Source organism: Ceratotherium simum, chromosome 9, assembly GCF_057802395.1.
Source record: "Ceratotherium simum simum isolate JZ-2026a chromosome 9, ASM5780239v1, whole genome shotgun sequence".
Taxonomy (NCBI): domain Eukaryota; kingdom Metazoa; phylum Chordata; class Mammalia; order Perissodactyla; family Rhinocerotidae; genus Ceratotherium; species Ceratotherium simum.
In genome coordinates this window covers 40,674,413-40,694,619 of record NC_141908.1, presented here as the reverse complement: position 1 = coordinate 40,694,619, position 20,207 = coordinate 40,674,413, and the positions used below count along the sequence as shown (strand labels likewise).

The following is a 20,207-nucleotide window of genomic DNA, read 5'->3' as shown; positions in this document are numbered from 1 at the left end:
TATATTCTATATGACTTTGCCACGTTACATGCCTTCAGTGTCCTCATCTGTAACATGGATATAATAATAATACCTATCTCATATGGTTGTTATGAGGACTAAATAAGTTAATACTTGTAAAGCACTTAGAACAAGGCCTGACACGTAGTAAGTGCTATGTAAGTATGTGTTAAACATAAGATAAAATTAAAAGTCATTAGATTGACCATGAGAGTCAAAATAATACAAAAGGGATAGCATGAAGTATTGCCACTTGAAATGTACTTCTGCTCCTTACAGGATGAACTCAACTTTGGGTGGTCAGACGGGAAACAGGTTCAATTTAGTCGCTGGGCTGAAAATAATGTGCAACTTGAAGACTGTGTAATATTAGATACTGATGGATTCTGGAAAACATCTGATTGCGGTGATAATCAACCGGGTGCTATTTGCTACTATCCAGGAAGTATGCTAGTTTCAAATATTTTAATTCTTAAATTGCTATCAGTTTCATGAGTAGTGGAATTTTGGGGGAGTGCTTTTGTAAAATCTGGCAATTGTAAAGAAAGTATAATCATGTCCTTTTTACAACAAAATTTGTTGTGAAAATTTATATTCAAGTAGAATTATTATATATTAAATATTTTGTCATTAATTTATTTTAGACACATTTTATCTTTTTATCAGCTGACAATGGTAATTGACCTTTTAGTTTTTGACTAATTGATCTTATATGCCTCATTTTGCATATATTTTGTGTTTATATTCTTTTAGAAAACTTATCTTTGTGGGAATTCTTTTATAATTCTTATCATCGACAAGTAACGTTTCTTTTATGAGTCACCGTTAAGACTCATTTGGGTGCAAGTAACAATAACCAGCTCAAGCCAGCTTAAGCCAAAAGGGAAAGTTAGATCCTCAAAAATGGGTATAGAGCTGAGCCTCATGAGGAAGGGGAATCAGGAACCCAGAAATACTGTTTTCCACCTATCCTTTCTGTTTCTCTCTGTGGATCTGCACTCTTTTCTTTATCTACTTTCTGCTTCTCTCTGCACATGGTGAAGCATGGCCACTCTGCAGCTTTCACTTATAGCCGTAACTGGAGATGAATTTAATGTCTCTGAATTCCACTTTTCAAGTTCTTAGAGAAAATCTGATGGACTCAGCTTGAGTCAGGTATGCAATCTCTACCCCAGTCAGACGAAAGTGGTTTTACAACTGCCAGGGGCCCACATTTGTGGGTTTGTGGTAGAAAGAAGACACTACTTCATAGACAAAAGGAGTTGCTGTGAGCTGAGAGAGATACTTACTGGTCTCTACTACATACTAAATCAGTTTGACTGGCTTTGAGAAGAGCATATCTATATTTGCATCTTCTTGAATGTGTGGCCTCTTCATAAAATTTTTTTAAAAAGCCATATTCAGATTTTCTACATGTCAGATTTTAAACTGTTTCTATTTGCCTTGGTTAAAGCAATAACTTATTTAGAACATCAAGTATTTCATTAAAATGTTCCTTTAAAATTAGAGAAGGTATCAGTAACCAGCAACTTGAAGATGAATTCTCAAAGTTACAGTTAGGTACCTATTATTAATATGTTTGTATAGTTTCTCTGAGGTGGCCCCTTGTATTTGAAGTTCGGTGAGGCAAGAAGACAGAAACTGCCTTTAACCTAATAGCACCTGATTTTTTACATTCCTCCACTCACTCCACAGCAGGGGAAAGAAAATTGTGTTAAATAATTTCCTTCCTACAGAAAGCCAGTTAAGAGATCACATTATATTTGAGTATAAACAGAACAAGCATCACCAGGCTATTATTTCTTAGCTTCCTGAATATTTCCTACAAATCAAGTCTAATTGTCATGAACAGAATTTAACGTTTATATCCAAAATTAGAATTCTTACCATTAATTCTTTTTCTAGATGAGACCGAAGAAGAGGTCCAACCAGTTAACAGTGTTCAATGTCCATCTCCTGTTCTAAACACTCCATGGATACCATTTCAGAACTGTTGCTACAATTTCATGATAACAAAGGATAGATATACGGCAACAACACAAGACGAATCTCATTCTAAATGCCAGAAACTGAGTAAGTATATTATATGGCCATTATACATTGCATTATGCTTATTAAAACACAAATCTCACCTGAGTGTGTTATAAATATTCCTAATTAGATGAATTAGTCATCTCCTAATTTCTCCATTATCCTGATTTCTCCATTATCGATGCCAAAGTATTAAAATTTGCATTTAGTTAAAATGGAAAGTATAGGAGTTACCTCTTTCTTTCCTCACCCGTTAGAGAACTAGTCTGTCTTTACATGTATAAACAAAATAGGTTCTACTTAAAAAGGAAAAGAAATGACACTAAAGAGCAGAGAACTGGATGTTAAATCAAGCTAGGCTGTGAGAAAAGTGAAAATAGGTTAGTTTGAGTGGTCAAAAACTTAGAAAAGCCACAAAGAAGCGGCTCTGCTTAAAAGAAATAAATATTTCACACTTTTGGCTCTCAAGACTCTTCAGATATTTCCCATGAGATCCACTGAGGATCTGGGACTTCTAAACAATGGACCTATGAACTCTGTGGAAAGTTCCTGTGGAAAATATCAAACCATTATTCCCCAGAGTGTGCTCTGTAGAACACTAGTCTTAAGAGATGTTCTACGAAAAAGATCCTTAGAAAAAGAACAAGGTTGAGAATCACTGCACACCATTGCTTCCTGTTAGATGTTACATTAGCATATACTGTAAGAAATACTGTCATAAATGAACTATTTAACTTTGTTTAACCAATATCTGCAAAGTCTTTATCCTTGTAGTCCTTTTCTGAGGAACTCCTGTTAATTTCCTGACGAACACACTTTGGGAAATATTAAACTTTTTTAACTCTAAAAAATCTAAGGAAAAGGAAGATTTGTCTTACAGCCCATCCAAGAGGTTTTATTTATTGTGGTCTTTGACAGTGTATCATTAATATAGCTGGATTTGTACCAACTCAAAATAAGTGTTAAATGGAGAATAGTTAAGTGAATCCGTGTTTTAAATTCTCTACTCAGCTACTAGTTTTCTACTATTCTAGAAGACCAAATTTAACATCAAAATGTTTGAAAACTTCTTAACCTATTCATTTTAGTACAATATAGTTTTAATTTACATGTCTTTCTTACTTTTCACTATTGTTTAAGTTTTGGAGTATATTAAGCTGGGAAATAAAATTTTCTAAATCTAGCAAACAAAATATAGTGTTCTAGGTAAGTAATTATTAAAATTACTGACTGTTTTTTATTTAACAGATCCAAAATCACATATTCTGAGTATTCGAGATGAAAAAGAGAATAACTTTGTTCTTGAGCAACTTCTGCACTTCAAGGATATGGCTTCATGGGTCATGTTAGGTATAACTTATGAAAGTAAGTTGTAAATCTGCTGATTTTCTCTGTTTATATTCATACTTCATTATAAACTACTTGTTTATCAAGCTGTAAAAGTATAGTTCTTCAAAGATTATGTTTATCAATATACAAAATTATAATTATGCACTTAGTATAACTTGTATAAATACCTAGGCAGTTTATGTCTGCTCTGGTGTTAAAATGCCTTTACTGCCAAGCTTATAGTTAAATGGTAGAAAATAATTTCCTTTCTCCACTCTCCCTCCTAGCAATTCAAGACTAACTAAAAATGACTACACTCCCATATAAATCTCCAATACTTACTTTATATCTCACTTGTATGTAGGATTAGAAGAACAGAATTATACTTATATTAATGTTGCACTTTTGTGTTTATAGCGTTGGCTTGAGGTATACATTAGAGAAATTGAGACACATAACCTGACAGTACGATAGAATATTTGAAATTGGGACTAAACACCACAAATCCAAGATATAATTGCTATGAAAATTTTTAAAACACAGACACTACTAATAGAAGAAATAAGACCAATTTAGAAAAATACTCAAATAATGATTTCCTGAAAATCATGGAAGTTTTGGAATTAGGAAAAAGAAAATCTCTCTGTGGGCATAGAGCATCAAAAGCATACATTCACCCAAAAAAAGTATTTAATAAGGGGTACAGGACAATGATAGCCAGAGGTAGGGGAGAAAAAGAAGCTAAATAACTCAAATCTGACCATTTTTAAAATAGCCTTCTCTTTGCTATCTAACCTGTCTCTTTCTTAGAGTTGCCAATGTTTTTCTTAAATGTTTATGGTTTGCAGACGAGTTAACAAAAATTGAGCTATCAAGCAATAGGTAAAACTTGGGTTGCTAGTTGAAGAAGAGTTCGTCATAGTAGGACTTAGTTGCCCAAGTCTTTTCTCCAATGACACTTGAATACCCTTAAATTTAGGAATGGAAAAAAAAAGTGGAGAGAAACTAGGTGGAAAGTTCCCAGACTTTACCTGAAAATGACTGAGGAAACGGGTCCCCTATGGAGCAGTGGAGATCACTGGATCAGGGGGTATAGTTAGAGATTCCAATTGTACCCTCTGATGTACTTTGTTAGTTATATTATCAGAAATAACTGAAAATGTATTCTGTATTCTGAAGAGCATTTTCATATCTGTAGACTTCCTTTTAATCATCTTAACTTCTTTTATAAAATGTATGAGTAACAAAATTTCTATGACAATATATAGACATAGGAACAATGTATAGAAAGATGTTTCAAGCAATCATCAAATTTGGTTTAAATCTAATTCTTACTGGCTTAATTTACATCTATAGGTTTTTTTATTACTTCAGTATTCTTTTTTTTTTTTTAAAGATTTTATTTATTTATTTTTTCCCCCAAAGCCCCAGTAGATAGTCGTATGTCATAGCTGCACATCCTTCTAGTTGCTGTATGTGGGACCCAGCCTCAGGATGGACGGAGAAGTGGTGCCTCGGTGCGCGCCCGGGATCCGAACCCGGGCCGCCAGCATCAGAGCGCGCGCACTTAACCACCAAGCCACGGGGCCGGCCCACTTCAGTATTCTTAAGTAATATTTAATTGTATATACCACTGGTACAAAGGATTTTGTTTTTTAAAAAGTTCTGACTTTTCAAAAGTAGGGCCATGAATTGAAATTGCTAAGAGAAGCCATATGTCAACTGAAAGATACTTCAAGCCAAGTGAAAAAGTGACCCTTCCATATAGCAACTGTAGAAATATACCCAACTCTAAGATTGCCCATTGTATTGGCCAGAAAATTATACCTTTAGCATCTGGGGAGAGCAAAGAGGGACTGGGAGACACGAGGTGATATAAAGCATCAGGCAAGAACCAAATCATATGTCCAGTATTTCTAGTGTGTCATTACTGCAGGCAGAGGTTTAGGTAACAGTAATATTATTGGGAGATAGTAATCAGTGAAAGATAGAAATAACCAGGACAACAAGGGATATGTGTAGGTAGTAATGACATCACAATTCATAATTTTAATAAGCCTGGCAACTTGTTTTTCCAAAAATTTTAGTAAGATATATTCATTTACCATATAATTCAGCCATTTAAGGTATACAATTTAATGGCTTTTAATATAGTCACAGAATTGTGCAACTATTACTACCCCAGAAAGAAACACCATACCTATTAGCAGTACCTCCTCATTCCCTTCCCTCTCCTGACCCTCAGCAACCACTCGTCTATTTTCTTTCTCTATAAATTGCTTATTCTAGACATTTCATATAAATGAGATCATACAATATGTGATTTTTTCGTGAGTGGCTTATTCCACTTAGCATAATGGTTTCAAGGATTATGCATGTAGCACTGTAGCATGTATCAGTATATCATTCCTCTTTATGGCTGAATAATATTCCATTGTATGGAGATACCACATTTTATTTATCCATTCATCTGTTGATGGGCATTTAGATTGTTTTAACTTTTATGGTTATTTTATGAATAATGCTGCTATGAACATTTATGTACAAGTTTTTATGTGGATATATATTTTCATTTCTCTTGCATATTTACCCAGGAGTGAAATTGTTGGTTCTTTTGTTTAACCCTTTGAGGAACTGACAGACATTTCCAAAGCTGCTGTACCATTTTCCATTGAGGGTTCCAATTTCTCCATATCTATGTCAACACTTGTTTTCACCTGTCTTTTTGAGTATAGCCATCTGAGTGGATATGAAGAGGTATCTCATTGAGGTTTTTATTTCATTTCCCTGATGATTAATGATATTAAGCATCATTTCATGTGCTTGTTGGCTATTTGTATATCATCTTTGGAGAAATCCCTATTCAGATCCTTTGCCCATTTTTTAATTATTTGTCCTTTTTATTATTGAGTTGTAAGCATTCTTTATATATTCTGGATGTAAGTCGCTTGTCAAATAAATGATTTGCAAATTATTTTTTCCATAATTTTCTTGATAGTATAATTTGTAGCACAAAACTTTTCAGTTTCAATGAAGCCCAATTTATCTATTTTTTCTTTTATCACTTGTGCATATCTAAGAAGGCTTTGCCTACCCCAGGGTCATGAAGACATACTCCTATGTTGTCTTTTAAGAGTTTTATAGTTTTAGCTCTTTCAGTTAGGTCTGTGATCTATTTTGAGTTAATTTTGTGTACGATGAAAGGAAAGGGTCCAACTTCATGTTTTTTGCATGTAGGTATCCTATTGTCCCTGCAATTATTCTTTCCCCATTGAATAGTCTTGGCACCTTTACCAAAAATCAGTTGACACAGGGGCCGGCCTCGTGGCGTAGTGGTTAAGTGCGGGCACTCTGCTGCTGGCGGCCCAGGTTTGGATCCCGGGTATGTACCGATGCACCGCTTGTCAGGCTATGCTGTGACGGCGTCCCATATAAAGTGGAGAAAGGTGGCACGGATGTTAGCCCAGGGCCGGTTTTCCTCAGCGAAAAAAAAGAGGGGGATTGGCATGGACGTTAGCTCAAGGCTGATCTTCCTCACAAAAAAATCAGTTGACATAAATGTGCACAATTGTGCATGGCTCAGGTCCAGAAAAGAGATTTCTGTCACTAGTTTTATAATATACTAATTATTTTTTATAAAATCATTATGTTCATTTCCATTGCAATTAAACATATATGTAGGAGAAATGAACATTTGATGAAAAAATAACAAAATGTAAAGTTGAATGGTGGAATTATAAGTAAATTTTAATTTTCATGTTTATAATTTGTACTTTCCAAATTAAAAGTAAGCATGATTTAGTGTTATAATCAGAAAATATTTTAGAGGGATACACATAATCATACACTGTTTTAGAAGAAAATTAGTTGAGTTTGAAATATTAACTTCATAATTGTAATTCAAGTTTTGATTTTATCTCTAAGCATAGAAAAAAATGTTTCTTCTCTAGATGATTCTCTTATGTGGTCTGATAAGACCATGCTGTCATATACCCACTGGAGAGAAGGAAGACCAGCTATAAAAGATGGCAAGTTTTTTGCTGGCTTGAGTACTGACGGCTTCTGGGATATTCAAACCTTTAATGTTATTGAAGAAATACTTTACTTTCACCAGCACAGCATTCTTGCTTGTAAAATTGAAATGGGTAAGTATGCTAATGTAGACTTTCCACTCCTGGGAAAGAGAAAATAAAGCCTTTAGCTTCACTAGTGGGAAGTGCAATTGTGTTTTTTGAGCACCTCCTCTGTATTCAGTCCTATGAGAGGTGCTGCAGAGATTAGGGAGGAAGGGAAAGATATGGTCTCTGGTGTCACGGCCTTGATCCCAAGAAGTAAAATGTAGTTGGGGAGACAGCATTAAATTCTTTATCATTGTTTTATGTAGGTTAGTCTTAGGTTAGTTGGTACAGTCTTAAATTTGGGGGAAGTCAAAAGAGATCAATGAAAACAGGAATAATGAAAACAAAGAATGCATTGAGGAGGAGGTAGAACTTGGTTGAATCTTGAAGGATGGATAAGATTTTTATAAATAAGAAAATGTGTTTGGGTAGAGTTTTGACATTCCAGGCTAAAAATGAATGTCTCTCAACCTTGCCTAATTCCTTAAATAAATCTATTTTTAAATGCATGTCAGTTTTAGATTTTTCACAGCTTAACAACTGTTATTATGGCCCCTCTGCTCTAAGCCCTCTGCCAACATGGAGCCTGTCACAGTGGCGTCCAGGCTGAACTTCTCCCTGCATAGTGCTGCAGAAAAACTTCCTGTAGCATCATTTCCATCAGCAGTCTCCAGGGAGTCCCTATTATCAATTACTTTGAGTCCATGTAAGCTTTTGAGACTTTTTAGAAACCAAGGTCTATTCTAAAATTCTAGGCTTTCTCCCAGCCCCCATTTTTTCCCATTCTCAGCTCAGTAAAGATCTTTTTCTGTCAGACTGATCTCTTCATTGTCCCATGTACAATATACGCCCATCCTCATTTGCACCTTTATTTGTGGTTTTTTCCCACCAAGAAGTCTGCTACCTTCTTTCTTTTTTTTTTTACCTTTTTTTTAAATTTTTTTTTTTTTTTGAGGAAGATCAGCCCTGAGCTAACATCCATGCTAATCCTCCTCTTTTTGCTGAGGAAGACCTGCCCTGAGCTAACATCTATTGCCAATCTTCCTCCTTTTTTTTTCCCCAAAGCCCCAGCAGATAGTTGTATGTCATAGTTGCACATCCTTCTAGTTGCTGTATGTGGGACTCGGCCTCAGCATGGCCGGAGAAGCGGCGCGTCGGTGCGCGCCCGGATCAGAACCCGGGCCGCCAGCAGCAGAGCGCGCGCACTTAACCGCTAAGCCACGGGGCCAGCCCCTTTTTTTTAACATTTTTAATAAACTTTTCATTTTAGAATAGTTTTAGATTTACAGAAAAGTTGTAAAGATAGTACAGAGAGTTCTCACATACACCATAACCAGTTTCCCCTATTGTTGACATCTTACATTAGTCTGGTACATTTGTCACAACTAATAAAGCAAACTGATAGATTATTGCTCACTAAAGTCCATACATGATTCAGATTTCCTTAGTTTTTACTTAATGTCCTTTTTCTGCTCAGGATTCCATCCATGATGCCATGTTACATTTAGTCATCATGTCTCCTTAAGGTTCCTCTTGGCTGTGATAGTTTCTCAGACTTTTCTTGCTTTTGATGACCTTGACAGTTTTGAGGAGCACTGGTCACGTATTTTATAGCATGTCCCTCAGTTTGGGTTGGCTGTTGTTTTTCTCATGATTAAACTGGGGTTATGGGTTTGAAGTTTAGGGAAAAACCACAGAGGTAAAGTGTCTTTCTCATCACATCATATGAAGAGTATACGCTATCAACATGACTTATCACTGTTGATTTTAACCTAGGTAATGTTTGTCAGCTTTCTCCACTGCAAAGTTACTGTTTTTCCCCCTTTCTATACCGTACTTTTTGTAAGGAAGTCACTATACTCGGTCTACACTTGCAGCGTGGAGAGTTATTTTCTACCTTCCTGAGCAGGAAGTTATCTATATATATTATTTGGAATTCTACTGCACAGGAGATTTGTCTATTCTCCCCCATTTTTAAATTTATTCAGTCATTTATTTATATCAGTATGGGCTTATGGTTATTTATTTTATACTTTGGATTATAATCCAAAATACTACATTATTTCACATTTTGCTCAAATTGTTCCAGCTTTGGCCATTGGAAACTCTTTCACTTGGCTCCTATGTCCCTTTGAAATACTCTCATGATTGTGGTTTTGTTGTTGTTGTTATTTGTTTATTTTTAGCTTACTTTCTGGTTACTTATTTCTTGTTAGTCCTAAATTGACCTACCTAATCTCTGGAGCCCTAATTTATCAAACAGGCCTTCTGACTCCCTTAACAGATGAATCTCTCCTTCTCTAGTTAGTCACACATATTCTAGTGGTTAATTGTTTTGCCCTCATTTCAGGTGTTGTTTTCTGTCCCCAATTAATATGTGAGCTCCTTAAATGAAAGATGATGTTTATGCCTTTTTTTAATCAACCAGACAACTGTAATATTTAAGAGTCTACTATATGTGCCGTGGCAATAAGAAAAATAAAGTATGCGTTTGACCTCCCTTATTAATGGGAAACCCAGTTTTATTTAACTTTTGAAATGATTGCATTCCAGTCTTACCCAAAATATGTATTTTAAATAATTTAAATTTAATTACTAACACTTTTAATTTAAATGTTATAGTTGACTACAAGGAAGAATATAATACTACTCTGCCACAGTTTATTCCATATGAAGATGGTATTTATAATGTGATTCAAAGAAAGGTAACATGGTATGAAGCATTAAACATGTGTTCTCAAAGTGGAGGTCATTTGGCAAGTGTTCATGACCAAAATGGCCAGCTCTTTCTGGAAGATATCGTAAAGCGTGACGGATTTCCACTATGGGTTGGGCTCTCAAGTCATGACGTAAGTCTTGTTTTGTTTTCCAGAAATTTTCCAAATATGTTAGAGGGTTGGAAATTTGAGCATAAAATGTTAATTCAAAGTCTAACATCAGGGCCGGCCCCGTGGCTTAGTGGTTAAGTGCATGCGCTCTGCTGCTGGCGGCCCGGGTTCGGATCCCGGCTGCGCACCGACACACCGCTTCTCTGGTCATGCTGAGGCCGCGTCCCACATACAGCAACTAGAAGAATGTGCAGCTATGTCATACAACTATCTACTGGGGCTTTGGGGGGAAAAAATAAATAAATAAAATCCAAAGTCTAACATCAGATTAAGTCCTGGGACTCAATTTGCATAGCGTAGTGCTTTCTTATCTTTTCACAACATGAAACAAATAGAAAATTATATTTGTAGAGTGCACTGGGGCAAATGGCTGGGACTGCAGCTGCCCTAGAAACTGCCAGGCCATCCCAAGGGCCCAGTAGATAAATATCTCAACACCTCTGTAACCTATTTGGGGCAGACCAATTAGAAAGCTGGTGAAAAGGGAATAGCACAGAATCAGAAACACCTGAGTTCCAGTACTACTGGGAGGTCTTCCATTCACATGTTGGGTGATGATGGGCAAGTTATTTAACCTTTGCAAGCTTATTTCCTCATCTGTAAAATGGGGATGATAATATTTTCCTTAATATAGGATGATAGTGAATATTAACACAAAAATTTATGTAAAGTGTCAAGTAAAATTCTTAATGTTAGGACTAATAAATGTATATTTTCTTCCCACATTCCCTCTAGAAATTAGCACCATTTGAGAATAATATTCTGCTGCTAAACTCATCTTTTGTGCACTATTTCAATCCTATTAATTAGCATATTCATGTACCTATAATAATATCTAATATACAGAAAATAGACATCTATTGAGATTAGAATAGAAGGCCTAATTTAAATAATCTTTAGAACAAAGTGGGGAAAATAAAATATAGAATGGCAAATTAGGATTATAAAATCAAGGAAAAATCAAAAGTAATCTTCCTGTATGAGTTTCTTGGGAAATATTTTCCTCTTCCAGCCCCCTGCTGCTTGATGGCTTCTGTAATATGAAAAAATGTAGTCAGAGACACAAGCCCAAAAACTATAAAACACAAAAAACAATATTCAGAATAATATGAAGGATGAGATTGTAAATCTGCAGTTGTGACAAATGGAAGCCATTTGCATGTCATTTAATTTCAAGCGTTATACAACTCATCCTTAAAAAAAATAAATCTAGAGACAGGGTATAGTAACTCTATCTTCAAATTTAAAGTCCTACTTAAATTGTGCCAGAGCAATGTCTCAAATCAATGCATCAAAAGTAAATCTCTGATTTTACAAATAGGTCCAGACCTACAACACTTATAAGCAAATAATTAACACTCCAGTCCCATATTTCTTAAAGTATATGTGTTCTTCTTAATGTTCTTTTTGAAGTCATACATCTGAGTTCAGGTTATCTCTATTATTCTTAAAACAGGGAAGTGAATCAAGTTTTGAATGGTCTGATGGCAGTGCATTTGACTACACCCCATGGAAAGATAAAAAATCTGCTGGAAATTGTGTTATCTTGGATCCAAACGGAATTTGGAACCATGAAAAATGCAACTCTGTTAAGGATGGTGCTATTTGTTATAAACCTACAAAACGTAAGACATGATTTTGAATAACTGTATATTTACTAAAATATGACATTTGTTTTATATACACAATAAATACTCAAAGGAATTTTTAATGAATTTTAAATAAGGTTTATTCACAAGTCCTGTAAAAATAATTTTGATACCTTGTGAAGAAAAACAAATTCGACATACCCATTCAGAGAATTTATTCCCAAAGATTCTCAATTGTTCTATCACTAGGTAAGTAGTTTACTCTAGAATTTGTGATTTTTTTTTTTTGCTGAGGAATATTTGCGCTGAGCTAACATCCACTGCCGATCTTCCTCTTTTTGTATGAGAACTGCCACCACAGCATGGCCACTGCTGGATGAGTGGTGTAGGTCCGTGCCCACGAACCAAACTGGAGCCACCAAAGCAGAGCACGCCAAACTTAACCACTAGGCCACTGGGCTGGCCCTAGCATTTGTGAATTTTAATTTCATTTAGCAATGTTTTTCGAAGGCTGAGCTGTTCCTTTAAAAAAGGGTTCCATGGCATATAAATCTGGGAAATACCTCAGGTGATTTACCATATTGATGGCTCTGAGAGTTTCTATAGTAAAGAAATCTGCTTAACTTGGTGTAACTAAGCGTTTTCCAAACTTGCATGATTTCCTTAAAATCTAAGGAAAGTGCCCCTTCCATCAGAGGCTGGACTTGGGTTCGCCCCTGGCGGTTGGAGCATTAACCCTGAGGAAGAGCACAAGAACCTAGACCACCCAGGAGCTGCAGAGGCTGCTGGGCAGGCCAAGAGATAGTGGCGGCGTTAGTCTCTGAAGCTTCTGGTTCTCAATGCTTGCCATGTTCTCTGCTCTGAAGAATCCTCAAGAGAAGATTCAACATTTAGAATTGAACAGACTGAGGCAGAAGAAAATGTGAAAACCTTATCTAGAGAAACAGGTAAACACAAGAAAGGAAGAATGATACAAAGAATGAGAAATAAAGGCACAATCAAGAACTGACATCTCAGTTGTTAGGTACAGAAAATAAATGTAATCTTTTGGAAAATCAGTTGGAATACATGAGAAATACAATAAAGCATGTAGAAATGAAGAGGACACCTGTGTTAGAGAAACAGACTTTACAGGATGAAGGAGAATGACAACGTGATCAAACACAATCAGTGCTGTACTGGGCTGAATAGTGCCCCCCAAAATTCATGTCCACCCAGAAGCTCAGAATGTGACCTTTGCAGATGTAATTAGTTAAGATGGGGTTATACAAGTATAGGCCTAAAATCCAATGACTGATGTCCTTATAAGAGGAGAGACACAGACACACAGAGGAAGAAGGCCATTTGACCACAGAGGCAGAGATTGCAGTGATGCAGCTATAAGCCAAGGATTGCCAGCACCACCAGAAGGTAAGAGAGAGGCATGAAACAGATTCTCCGTCAGAGCCTCCAGAAAGAACCAACCCTGCTGACACATTTTGAGACTTCTGGCCTCCAGAACTGTGAGAAAATAAATTTCTATTGTTTTAAGCAACCAAGTTTGTGGTAATTTATTATGGCAGCCCTGGGAAAATAATATAAGAACAAACTTAAAAAACTGAACCTTCAAAAAAAGAAAAGAACAAGTGTTAGTGAGGATGTGGAGAAATTAGAACCCTTGTGCATTGCTTGTGGGAATATAAAATGGTGTGTAGCCACTGTGGAAAATGGTATGGTGATTCCTCAAAATACTTAACGTAGAATTACCTTATGATCCAGCAATTCCATTTCTGGGCATATACCCAAAAGAAGTGATAGCAGGGGCCAGCCCTGTGGCACAGCAGTTAAGTGCACGCTCCGCTGCTGGCGGCCCGGGTTCAGATCCCAGGCGCACACCAATGCACCGCTTGTCAGGCCATGCTGTGGCGGCATCCCATATAAAGTAGAGGAAGATGGGCACGGATGTTAGCCCAGGGCCAGTCTTCCTCAGCAAATAGAGGAGGATTGGCATGGATGTTACCTCAGGGCTGATCTTCCTCACAAAAATAAATTAATTAATTAATTAAAATTTAAAAAAGTGAAAGCAGGAACTAGAACAGATAATTGTACAACCATGTTCTTAGCAGCATTATTCACAATAGCCATAAGGAAGAAGCAACCCAAGTGTCCATTGACAGATGAATGGATAAGCAAAATGTGGTATATACATACTATGGAATATTATTCAGCCTTAAAAAGGAAGGAAATTCTGACACATAATATAACATGGATGAACCTTGAATACATTATGCTAAGTGAAATAAGTCAGTCACAAAAGGACAAATACTGTGTGATTCCACATATATGAGGTACCTAGAGTTGTCAAATTCATAGAGACAGAAAGTAGAATGGTGGTTGCTGGGGAGAGAAAGGAATGGGGAGTTATTATTTAATGGGTACAGAGTTTCAGTTCTGCAAGATGAAAAAGTTCTGGAGATGGATGGTGGTGATGGTTGCACAATAATGTGAATGTACTTAATGCCACTGAACTGTACACTTAAAAATAGTTATGATGGTAAATTTTATATGTGTTTTACCACAATAAAAAAAATCGAACCTTCTTGAACAAGAATATAGCAAACTTGGCCCTTGCAGAAAAATAAAATGCAAGAATTGGAAGCAGAACTCCATGAAGAACATTAAAGAAAGAAAATGTATGCAGCCTAAGCCAGCCCAGTTGCAGACTGGACTAGGAACAAATAGACTTTGAAGATAAGGCATCTCCATATGTTCCCAGTATAAGATGAATTAAAAAAAAAAGCGAAGCCATTCAGAAAAGTCCACCAGTCCTAACCATGCATTGGTAGCCAGTGTTCAACATGTTTTGCATCTAATGAAGCAGCACACATCATTGCCTTGTGCCATGATGGAGTAGTCAGCAGTATATTTTTGGCAAAGCAACTATTTTCATGAGGTGGTAAAAGCAAGAACTTACCAGTAACGTCTCCCTCCACCAGCAGCATTAATGAATAGTTGTCACAAGTCCTACAGACTTTACAGATGAATGTGGCAGATGTTTTGATCATCAGCAACTAGGAAACTTACCCAGGAGTTATCACCTGTCAAACTGAAGGAAGACTGAGAGCTCAAACTAGTGGCATCAGTGGGAAGAATGGAGGCAAAAGCCAATCAAAGAACTAAAGTTCTAAAAAGATCAAGCCCAGCTGGAGAAACAGAAGATAGCAGAAGAAGGAATTAAGAGCCATCAGACAGTCCCTTCACGAAGAAAGAAATGGCAACAGCCATTCTTCTGGAATCACAGGGACCACAAATAAGAAGAACTCGACCAAACCAAGACATAGAGAAAAAAGCAGTCCTCTGTTACTGAAGGACACCCAAACTGTACATAATGCATACAAAGCAGTAGTTTGGGTTGAGATTACTGACCATACCACGTCAGATTCTTGATTCAGATTATCTGTACCTCACCAATAGGATGCTGATAATTTACTTTCCAGTTCTCATGCTCTCTTCTTGTGGAATTAACAATAGGTGTTGAGGAACATGGGCTTCTTGTGTAACACAGCACAATTAAAAATTAAGCAGTTTAAATGGAAACCAGAGGAATTTTTAAGAGCTGAGAAGCCACACCTAGTCTTTTTTTAAAGATTTTATTTATTCAGTTTTTTCCCCCCAAAGCCCCAGTAGATAGTTGTATGTCATAGGTTCACATCCTTCTAGTTGCTGTACGTGGGACTCGGCCTCGCGTTGGACGGAGAAGTGGTGCCTCGGGGCGCTCCCGGGATCCGAACCCGGGCCGCCAGCATCAGAGCGCGCGCACCCAACCGCCAAGCCACGGAGCCGGCCCTAGTCTTTTTTTATTTGAGACAGATTTTGCTGTGCTGATATACTGTGCTTTGTAAACAAATTACCAAATTTTCACTTGTGGGTGTGATTTTTTAAAGTAGTTCTTGATATAGCAAGGCAAAACTAGGCTTACTTTATCAAAATAAAAAGGAATTCAAAGAAAAAGAGAATGTTAATTATTATTTCAAAGTAGTTACAGGCCTATCTTTGCTTCTTTTCCTATTCTGTCTTTCCAATTGTTTTTACTTTAGTCTAAATCCATCTTAGAGGGCTACATACTTTCCTCTATCCTCTAAGTTTTAAAAATGGTGTTCTAAAAAGCTAATTAGAATGTATACTCTTAGAGTGTGGGCTGTAGCTTTCTCTGGTGTGTGTATTGAGTTGAATGCTTCTTACGTACAGGAACCACAGTTTCAAATTGGGACATTTAATGAGTTTTTAAAAGTCAATCATTTTTTCCATGCATTTTTACAGTTATGTCTAATATTTTTACAGCTCAAGAGATGTCCTCTCATACACACTCATCAAGATGTCCAGCAGTGAAAGGGAATGAGTCACAGTGGATCCAGTACAAGGACCACTGTTACATGTCTGACCAGGCATTGCATAGTTTCTCAGAAGCCAAAGAGTTTTGTTCAAAACTTGGTGAGTTAAAATTCATTGATTTTCTTTGACTCAATAATTTAATCATTGGATTTTTTCTTAAGGAAGTAATTTGAAATAATAATTATATTTTTGAAAATATTTTTAAAGCACTCACTATTTATCTTATTATAACCTAATTGCCGAGTGGTGGGGTTAAGTATCTTGTGATATATGAGCTCAATGGAATATTGGACTAGCCATTATAAAAATGCTCAATTTGAGAATAAGTACATGGAAAATAAAAGTGGGAAGACGTAGAATCAAAAATTGCTAAGTGAACTGATATATGAAAATACTGATAAATGAAATGGTTTTGAATATAGCTAGATATGCTTAGATGAAGGGATTAAGAGGTAAATTTTTTGTAAAGTTGGTTAAGTAGTAAATACAAAATTGTATATTTTCCGTTACTTAATTATTAATAAGTAAGCTTAGCCTGACCAGGGTAACAAAATCAAAGAACCATGAGTTGTTCTTTCATTCATTCTGCAATAGGAATGGCCCACAGCCTCTGAACACCACAAGGAACAGGACTTTTTGTCTTCAGATTTAAGTATTTTAGAAAGAGCAGCAATCATTGCTGCTCCCACGATAAATTTAGCCTGTAGTCAAACTGTGAAATGACTTGTAGGGAGACTACCTGGAGTTATTTCAAAGACCTGCATCCTTGGGTACCAGTTTAGCCAGGCAGATGGCATTTATCCCATTTATTTTGCTAACTGTCATAGAGACACTAGACTGATTTAAAAATCTCCTTGTTACTGCTTAACTACATGATGGGAATTTTTGTGTGGAAAGTGTTGCGTGTTATGCGTGTGTATATATGTGTGTGTGTATATATATATATATATACATGCGTGATAGGAACTGTTGTGAACTATATGTATGTTCTGAAAGTCAGAAGCCTCTTGCTCCTAAAGGAGAAATTAGAAAGGTTTACTGTCATTGTAGTGTGGCGGTTAAGCACTTAAGCCTTGGAGGCAGACAGATCTGGGTTCAAATCCCAGCTCCCACACTTACTAGCTGAGTGATATTGTGGAAGTTACATAATTGTTTCTCTTTTCTCATCTGAGCAGTGAGAATGAAAATAGTCTGCAAAGGTTGGGTAAAGGTTGGGTTGCTGTAGGAATGAATGAAATGAGATAATGCATGCAAATGTAGCACAGTGCCCTGCAGATAGTGAGCATTCAAAACTGTTATTATTAGAAAGATTGAGGTTGACTTTCTAATTCTATAACTGGCTAGCTGTGTAAACTTGACCAATTTACTTAATCTCCTTGAGGCTCAGTTTCCTCATGTGTAAAACAGTGATAATCCCTTCCTCTACAGGGTTATGTAACATTAAACAAGGTAACGTATAAAGTACCGGCACTCTGTGGTGATTGATAAAGGAGTAAGGCTTTCCTTTGCCCTTCTTTAAATAGCCTCCGCCACGAAAGAAATGCTTTAGGTCAAGTATGGAGAGGCTTGTTGCTGTTGAACACTATTTGATTCCATTTAGGATTGATTTCCCTGTCTAGTTATTATTTTATTTCTAGCCCGTACCCAGTACTGGCAATAACACTATTTTCTCTGTGGGTTTAGCATGACCTAAACTTCAAGAATACCCACTCATTCAATTCCATACCATATTTAGGAAGTGACAATATAAAGTAATATTACAAGGAAACCAGTGCTCTCCAATATCCCAAACCTATTGCTTTTATTTTCATTTTAACAGTAGCAAATTTAAAGCTGAGTTATTATACAGAAGTGGTTGTTGAAGAGAGAGTACTGAAAATCTATAGGGGAGCCCGCATCTCTACCCTCACATACCCCACTTCTTATGACTAGGTGTTCATACACAGAGGTCTCATGGGATAAGCAGTTCCAAGATCAAAAAATATTACCAGGTAAACATTTTGAAGAAACAAAATTTCTATCTATGAAGTTTCAATCTAGAAGCTATTAATGTTATACTTTTAAAAATCTGACATAAATATCGGATTTTTAAAACATTGTGTAAAATGTGAATTTCTCAAAGATCTTGATCATGATAGTTCTTTTTCAAATGGCTTCTTGAAAATAAACCACTTCCCTAGTTTGCATAAAGCTAATTAGTTTGAGATTTGTTTTCCTTCAACAGATCATTCTGCAACTATTGTTACCATAGAAGACGAAGATGAGAATAAATTCGTGAGCAGACTGATGAGGGAAAATAATAATATTACCATGAGAGTTTGGCTTGGATTAGCTCAACAATCTGCTGGTAAGTGACATATTCGTGAGTGCACTGTGCAGACAGAGTTCTAACTTGTCCTAAATACCAAGTCAGCCTTGCTAAGGAATGTCAAGTGGTGGCCAATTCAACTGCTTCTTATTGATGAATAAGCTAGGTCTGCTAGCTGTTTTGGAAGCTAATAAATTCCTAATGAATAAGTGAGTGACTTATTAGTAATGATGGAAACACTAATGAAATGAAAATCAGGTTAAATCAACTGGAATTGTTGTAGAGACTTACAACGCCTGGATCAACAGGATATTTTTTTCTCCTATAGCAGTATCTATGTCCCCTGTGTCCCCACAAGGAACCCATCACTTACTTCCCTTAGAGTTCTAGTGTCTATCACCCTGTGTTTTTGCAGCTTATAACTCTGTTATTCAGAAAGTTCTCTTCTTGTCATTCCCTTCCCTCTTGGAACATTTTTACCATAGAGCAAAATTAAGTCTTAATAGTGATTTATTTTTCAAACTAGCTTAGTAAAATTGCAGAGAACTGATTCAAAAAGATTTGTGGAAGAATTTTTCAATAAGAAATAATAGATATAAGGTTTGAGTGAACTTGGAATTGATAATGAGTTAGTACAAAGCTGATAGAAGAGTAGGAATCTGTTTCACATTTTATGCAAAGTTGAATTCTAAATAATTAAAATAAACGTGAATTCCAAAATATTAAGTACTTGTCAAAAAGTGAATGGATTCAAAGTTGGCCATCTAACTGAATTATAAATTGTATTTACACTATCACCACAAGGTGGTGCTGCCTCAGCTGGAAAACAAAAATGGAGTCATGGTGGGGAGACCCTCCTGGATCCTTCCTCCCCACCAGCACATCTTTAAGGATATGAGTTTTTTAGTTGGAGGAAGAGAGGGAGGGGGATACAGGTCTTTAGAAATATATCCCTCACGTAATAAATGTGCAAGCATTCTGCTCTTTAATCAAAACACCACATTCTATATCAGTGCTAACTGAACTTTCTGCAAAAATGAAATTGTTCTATATTTGCACTGTATAGTCCAATATAGTAGTCACTAGCCATGCATGGCTGTTGAGCACTTGAAATGTGACAAGTGCAACTGATGGAATGATGTTTACATTTTTCCACTTTTAATAAATTTCATTTTAAATGGCACAGCACAGTTCTAAGTAAGTGAGTTGTATGAGCCACATGCCTTTTTACCTTAGTAATTTAGTTGCAATAAACATAGTCGTACTTAATTTCTTTCTTTAGATCAGTCTTGGAATTGGTTAGATGGATCAAAAGTGACATTTGTCAAATGGGCAAATAGAAATAAGAGTGGTGGTGGAAAATGTAGCATCTTGTTAGCTTCAAATGAAACTTGGATGAAAGTTGAATGTTCGAATGGCTACGGAAGAGTTGTCTGCAGAGTTCCTCTGGGTAAGTACGAAACCTGTCTTTAAGGAACATTTTTGCAGAACAGGTCAGGAAATAAATGTACAGTTCAATTATATGCAAAGTTTTGTACTTGGTCCTAAAGTATTTAATCCTTAAAGTATATCC

At 36.3% G+C, this 20,207-nt stretch overlaps 1 protein-coding gene and 1 pseudogene across 2 annotated transcripts in view; both read left to right on the top strand.

Moving 5' to 3' along the window:
• LOC101395501 (CD302 antigen) overlaps nt 1-20,207 on the top strand; it is a 122,595-nt gene that overhangs the window by 65,815 nt on the left and 36,573 nt on the right. For both annotated transcript variants that reach the window (XM_087435277.1, XM_087435275.1), the window contains exons 26-34: nt 280-445; nt 1,906-2,073; nt 3,280-3,396; nt 7,311-7,505; nt 10,101-10,327; nt 11,823-11,991; nt 16,276-16,425; nt 18,551-18,673; nt 19,917-20,084. In XM_087435277.1, coding sequence (XP_087291403.1) covers nt 280-445; nt 1,906-2,073; nt 3,280-3,396; nt 7,311-7,505; nt 10,101-10,327; nt 11,823-11,991; nt 16,276-16,425; nt 18,551-18,673; nt 19,917-20,084 — 1,483 coding nt within the window. The remainder of the gene's footprint in view (nt 1-279; nt 446-1,905; nt 2,074-3,279; nt 3,397-7,310; nt 7,506-10,100; nt 10,328-11,822; nt 11,992-16,275; nt 16,426-18,550; nt 18,674-19,916; nt 20,085-20,207) is intronic.
• Nucleotides 12,804-15,381, top strand: LOC106801531 (centrosomal protein of 57 kDa-like; annotated as a pseudogene).